The 6,423-nt window shown below is 58.9% G+C and overlaps 1 protein-coding gene across 2 annotated transcripts; it reads right to left on the bottom strand.

Moving 5' to 3' along the window:
* Positions 1–586: 586 nt before the first annotated feature.
* Positions 587–2,791, bottom strand: CNFN (cornifelin). 2 transcript variants are annotated; one of them, XM_012644312.1, is made up of 5 exons: positions 2,742–2,791; positions 2,022–2,101; positions 1,478–1,591; positions 902–1,038; positions 587–806 (listed from the first exon to the last, which is right to left on the bottom strand). In XM_012644312.1, exons 2-5 carry the CDS (start codon positions 2,056–2,058, stop codon positions 717–719), a joined length of 378 nt encoding a protein of 125 aa, XP_012499766.1. In that variant the 5' UTR covers positions 2,059–2,101; positions 2,742–2,791; the 3' UTR covers positions 587–716. The 2 variants fall into 2 exon arrangements, with proteins under 2 accessions (XP_012499766.1, XP_012499767.1); XM_012644313.1 differs by lacking the exon at positions 2,022–2,101 and having other exon boundaries at positions 2,742–2,789.
* Between the last annotated feature and the right edge of the window lie 3,632 nt (positions 2,792–6,423).

The raw sequence follows: 6,423 nt of genomic DNA, 5'->3' as shown, positions 1-6,423 counted from the left end.
GCCATCATAGCTCACTGTAACCTGGAACTCCTGGGCTCAAGTGATCCTCTTGCCTCAGCCTCCTGAGTAGCTGGGACCACAGGCCCATCCCACTACACCTGGCTAATTAAAAAAAATTTTTTTTTGTAGAGATGGGGGGGGGGTCTCACTATGTTGCCCAGGCTGGTCTTGAACTCCTGGCCTCAAATGATCCTCCCACCTAGGCCTCCCAAAGTGCCGGGATTCCAGTCGTGAGGCACCACACCTGGCCACATCCACAGGTATTGAATGAGCTGGGGCTCATTTCTTTGAACCTAGACTGTTCTGCCAAGACTGCCTTTCTGTTTTGCTTCTGTTCGGGATGCAGGCAGAGCTTCAGCTAGGGAGTCTGCAGTTACGGTTCGGTGGTTTTACTTTGTCAGGTGAGGACGGCCGGGCTTCGACAGGGATGACTTGCCAAAGTCCTACACAGCCGGCGTGGGTCAAAAGTCTGACGCAGGGACTCCTGGGTCCACACCTAGGCGTCTTTGGAGTGTCCCCACCTCCCTCACCAAACCTCTCTCTCCACCCAGATTCCTTCCCTGGGCCAAAAAGGATGGAGGCGGAGTTGGTTTTCGGGTTTTTATTATGGGAGTATCTGTGTCTGCGGGACAGGGGCGGTGGGGCAGGCCCTCCCGGGAGGGGCCCGAGGAGGCCAGGCGGGACGGTGGGGACGGAGGGGAAGGCGGAGAACGTGCTTACTCTCGGATCTTCAGTTCCCGCGCCATCTGGCAGAGGGCGCAGGGCAGACAAAAGGTGAGGGCCGCCCAGTCGTGCCCGATGGAGCCCTAGACGGTGGGGGGAGACAGAGGTCAGCAGCGCTGCTTTGGGGCCCAGGAGGCCAGCCCCGGCCCCCCAGCTCCCGGGTCCCGCCGGCGCGCACCTGGATGCGGTAGCGCTCGCGCATGCCGGTGCGGAGCGAGTGCAGGCCTCCGGGCAGGTAGGGCGTGCAGCAGCACTCGCCGAAGTCGTCGGCGATGCGACAGGCGAGGCACAGAGGAGCGAAGGTGCCGCACAGACCTGGGCGGAGCGCAGGGCCGTCAGGAGCGGGGCGGGCGGGCGCCTCCCGCCGGCTCCCCGCCCCCACCCCAGGAGGGGCGCGGCTGACCGAGGGTCCCAGAGGGGACTGAGTGTCGGAGAAAGTGAAGAAGAAAGAAGTCCCAGACGGAATGAGGGGTCCGAGGAGAGGGCGGTTTAGCGGTCGGAAGGTAGGGTTTGAAGGGGGAGAAGGGGGGTCACAAGGAGGAGAGTTAGGGTGCAAGGGGAGGCGGAGCGTGGGAGGTATGGTGTTGAGGTCAGGGTCCTAGGGACTGCTGGGGGTCCGAGGACTGGGGGTGAGGGTTGGAGGGTGGGAATTGAGAGTCCAAGGAAGGGAGGCGGGAGTGGGGTTCATGGCGTCCTAGGGGGTAGGAAGTGAGCATCCCTCCCCTGGCCGTCCCCGCGGTGGGCGGACACTCACAGACGGGCATGTCGTTGCAGCAGTCCGTGAGACCCGTGTGCCAGTCACTGATCTGGGTCTGGTAGCAGCTGCTGGTGGCACACTGGGGCTGACTGGTCACTGGGTAGGACATGGCTGCGGAGGTGGGGGCGAGGTCAGCCGGCAGTCTGGCGTCGCCCCTGCCACCCTTCCCTCTGCCGGGCAGTCTGGGCAGGGCCACCAGGCCGCCCATTGAGGGGACACTACTGCACCTCCCCCTTCCCTTCTGCCACATCTGGGCGTTGACACCCCAGCCTGTCCCTGTTGCCGCTGCCTCCTGCGCAGCTGGTGGAGCTGAGGGTGGGGTCTGCTGCGCATCTGAGGAAGGGCGGGCGCCACATCTGAGTGCGGCCTGGGCATGCCACCTCCTCCTCCACGTCTGGGCCTGGGGTGCTGGGTGCCAGCATTTCTGGGGCCTCTGGGGTGGAAGCCGGCGCCATCCGTCTTCGAAGCCAGGGTGCCCAGGGGAGGGAGGCGGCCGGGTTCCGGGTACTCAGAGGGTTGCTGGTCCATCCGGCCATCCCACCTTTGCCTTTCACGTTGTCGTGCATCTCAAACTGCATCTTGCTGGCCCTGAGGAGGTGGTGTTGGGGACGGCGGAGGTGGCTGCGGCGACAGCGGTGCAGTATGTCCAAGGGATGCTGGATACTGGGAGGGGAGGGCCGGGGACTGGGGCACTGGGGTCTGGGCTCTCAGGGGGAGAGGAGCTGGGGAGAAAGAGGCCCAGTCAGCCTGCCGGCGAGGAGAGACATGGGATAGGGAGGGGATGGATAGGACGGGGGCGAGAAACTCGCCCGTCTCTTTACAGCTGCCCGACAGACCCCAGAGGACCCGCCTCATGCCCGAGGCAGAGCTGGAGGGAGAGACCAAGAGACAGAGACAGGTGGAGTCAGAGACGAGGAGAGAAAGAGATCAGAACCAGGTGCCCATAGAGATGCCACTAGTGATGCCCATATGTGCCCAGCACTTTGACTCCTCTGCGAGCCCATTTCACAGATGGAACACCGAGGCTCAGAGAGGTGAAGAGAAATGCCACACATCTGATGACCTAGACCAAGGGGGTTAGTAGAAGGGATGCCGGGGCTCAGGACTTCCAAAGTCAACTCAGCACTATTCAGCTTCAGGAGGTGCCCAGGGGCATTGAGAAAGACAGATGTCCAAAGAGACAGACAGCTGGAGATACGAAGGGAGACAGGGCAGAGGTACCCGACCTCAGAGAGGAAGGCTGCTGCAGGGGTGCTCCTACCTGCAGGACCGCGGTGGCAGTGACGGAGACACGGGTGTGGGTGACACAGGCACTGAGTTCTCAGTCTCACTCCAGGAGCCACTTATATGGGCGGGCCACACTACCTGGGCGGGGCTGTGACAGAAGTGCCCAGGGAGCCAAGCCGGTCTGGCTGACCCTCTTGCCCCCACCGGGATTTCCCGCCCTCCCTCTCCCTTCCCCACCCCTCACTTCCCCTCCTGCCTCACCCCCCAGGACCCAGGAAGTCCTGTGGACGGATGGGGTGTCTAGGAATGAGACAGGTGGAGACAGAAACAGGAGTGGGCAGAGGTGGAGACGGAGAGAGGACAGAGGGGGGCACAGCTGGGGCAGTGTGCAGAGACCACAGGAGAGGGACAGAGAAATGGGGAAGGGATGGGGCACAGACACCGGAGGGGATGCAGGGACATGGAGAGATGGGAGGGAGACGGGAAGATGTATGGAGAAAGAGACAGAGAGACACAAAGATCTGCGTAGTGGTGTCCCTGCTTCCCTGGGAGATGGGGGCATTTGTCCTCCCATTCAGGGCCAGGGGACACATGGAGGGCAGTGTGTTTTGGGCAGTGACTCATGCTGGAACCAAAGTAAATAAACACACCTCGCCCCACCTCCATACTGGGAAGGGAGGAGGCTGGGAACCCAAAAGCCGTGGTTCCTGCAGGAGGCGCGTGTGGCCCAGGACTCCCGGGTCCTCGCAGAGCAGAGGTGGGGGTGGCGCCTGAACTCGTGGGTCTTCACGGAGCAGAGCATGGGGGGCCTGGGCTCCTGGGTGTCATTAGGCCGCACGTGCCCGAGTGGGGCGGGGGTCCTGGGATTCCGAACTGCTGGGCTCCTGCGGGGTGAAGGAGCTGGGGGCCTGGAGGCCTGAGTCGCCAAAGTCTCCCCGCAACAAGCCTGACGGGGTTGGAGGTGACTCAGCGAGGGAAGCAGCGTTAGAGCTGGGTGGGGTTCCCAGCATGGGTGTCACCCCAAAAATGTAGGAGGCACCGGAAGATTGGGGTGTCACTATGTCACCTGCAGAGAAGGTGGTGTCACCACCCCACTGGGTATGGGCATGGGGTGATAGCAGTTGGATCAGTCTGCTGGCCTGGGAGCCCAGCCCCCCAGCACGCCAGGACGCGAGCCCTGGTCTCCCAGCACCACCCAGGTGGCTGGCCCCCCCACCCCGTGCCCAGACCTACAGGCAGCGCTCATCGTGCTGCCTGTGCACGTCCGTCACTTGGTCTGGGAGCCTGAATGTCTGAGGGACATTGTCACCCCACTTCTGGGCTAACATCCCTTTCTCCTGGTCTCTGCATCTTTGTCTCTCTGGCTCTGAATCTCTCTTTATTTCTTTCCTCATATCTACAAGTCTGTTTCCAAATCTCTGGTTCTCTGTCTCCCCCTCTCCCGGTCTCTCCCCTCCCCAGGCTCTGTGTCCCTGTCTCCTACATTGGGATCGCTCCTCATTGCTCCCCGTCTCTCTGCGGAGGCAGCCACAGGGCCCCATCCCCTCCGCTGTCTAGGCTATGGGTGCAGGTGACTCAGGGTCAGTCACCTCTGAGGACCCAAGGGCTCCCAGGATGACACCCGAGTTGTCCTCAAGTTTCCTCTCCCCACTCCTGACACAGCCTGGGGGCCCCAGTGAGACACAGCAACTCATGCAGATGAGGAAATCGGGACTGGGGAAGCTGTGAGGTGGCCTGCTTGGGGGTGAGGGGGAGGGCCGGGAGAGGAACAGGAGAGGCTTGGGGGGCTGAGTGACGGTGGCAGTCACCAGCCATCTGGCCTCGATGCCCTTCAAGTAGGGTTGGCACCTAAAATACAAGATGTCTGGTTAAATCCGAACTCCAGATGAACAACGAATACTTTTTTTTAGCGTAAGTATGTTTCATGCACTATTGGGGACATACTTATACTAAAAAAAGGATTCGTTGTTTATCTGAAATTCAAATTAAACTGGGCTTCCTACATTTTATTTGCTAAATCTGGTACCCTACCTTCAAGACAGAGGAATTCAGGACCCTGGTCCCCTCTTTTCCCCAAACCTGGGAGTCCAGGCCGCCAGCCCTCCGTCCTCAGGACCTGAGAATCCAGCACCCAGGCCCCTTCCTCGCCCTTAGAATGCATGGGGCGCCCGGCCTCCTACGCCCTCGGAACCCAGAGTCCCGGCTGCCAGCCCCTTTCTCCCAGAACGCAGGCGTCCAGGCAGGTCTGAGTCCAGTTGCCCAACCTGGGTTTCATAAGGCGGGTTGGGCCATCCACGGCCCCAGTGGAACCGGTCAGGCTGAGCGGACGAGTGAGGCGGCCCCCCCTTCCTATCCCAAGCCTGCTGTTTCCTTGAGGGCCAGCCCAGAGGGGCTGGGAGTGGAACAGGAGGGACTCGGATCTCTGGGCGTGTCCCTCTGTCTGGGTTTGGGTGTGTTGTGTCTCTGTGTGTGGTTGTGTGACTCTCCGGGTGCTGTGGGTCTGTGTGGCGATTGTCATGATGTGTCGTGTGTGTCTGTGGTCTGCCATGTGACGTGTGAAGGGGTCTCTTCTATTTGTGTGTCTGTATTGCCCTCCTGTGATTCTACACACTGTGCACCGGTATTTGGAGGTGTTCTCAGTTATCGTGGCTCTGTAATTCTAACCGGATTAAGGCAGCAATTATTTACTGAGTGGTAGCCTTATGTGATGGACTCTGGAGCCAGAAAGCCTGGGTTCAAATCCCGCCTGCCTCTTACTGGCTGTGAAACCCCGGGCAAGACACTAAACTTCCCTGCACCTCGATTTTCCAGTACGTAAAATGGGTTGTTGCAAAGGATGAAATGAGTTAATTCATGTAAAGTGCTGAGAATTGCGCCCGGCACATAGGAAACATTTTGTGTTTATGATGATAATGACGACGATGATGATGTGTTCTTCTAGTTGCTGGGGATACGAGAGTGAACTAAACAAAGTCTTTGCTCATGTTCCTTTTAGTAGGGACTGGGTGAGTGGCCTCTCAGTGGCTGGGCATGTAACCGCATAGCTGGGGTGTCTGTTTTGCATGTGAAATAGGATATTTCTTGTGTCTTGTCATTGCAACACACAAGTGATTGATTCCACGGAATTGTGTGCCTATATTTGTGTTTGTGCTCGTAGGCGATTATATGTGCTGCGTGTGTGATTCTCTGGTTGTGTGGTGCAAACCCAAGACGACACCTAACACATACTGCGAGTATTTGGTGTGATCTTGCATTTCTGACTCTGAGGTGCTGGGAGTGTGTCCGTGTCTGGAGTCTTGAGAACCTCTCTGTCAGCCCTGAGGCCACTTCTGTACATGTCCCACAGGTGACCCTGGGAGAGTGACTCCTTCCAAAATGAGCCTCAGTTTCTCCCTAATGGGGATGGTGGGCCCAGTGGCTTCAGAAGAAACACAAAGGTGAAAGGGAAGAGGAGACCGATGAGGTCAGGGAGGGGTGAACATGATGGTGACACAGAAAAAGATGGCAGGATGGGGACAGAGAGATGTGGATGTTTGTCCATTCATTCCATGGACAATTTTTTTTTTTTTTATTTCAGCATATTATGGGGGTACAGATATTTATGTTACTTATGTTGCCCTTGCCCCCCCGCAAGTCCGAGTTTCAAATATGTCCATCCTTCGGGTGGTGCGCATTGCACTCTTTGTGTATGAAAATACCTGTCCCCTCCTCCCCCC

This window comes from Propithecus coquereli, unplaced genomic scaffold (genome assembly GCF_000956105.1).
Source record: "Propithecus coquereli isolate 6110/MARCELLA unplaced genomic scaffold, Pcoq_1.0 Scaffold20919, whole genome shotgun sequence".
Classification (NCBI taxonomy): Eukaryota; Metazoa; Chordata; class Mammalia; order Primates; family Indriidae; genus Propithecus; species Propithecus coquereli.
This window is presented reverse-complemented; position numbering and strand designations above follow the sequence as displayed.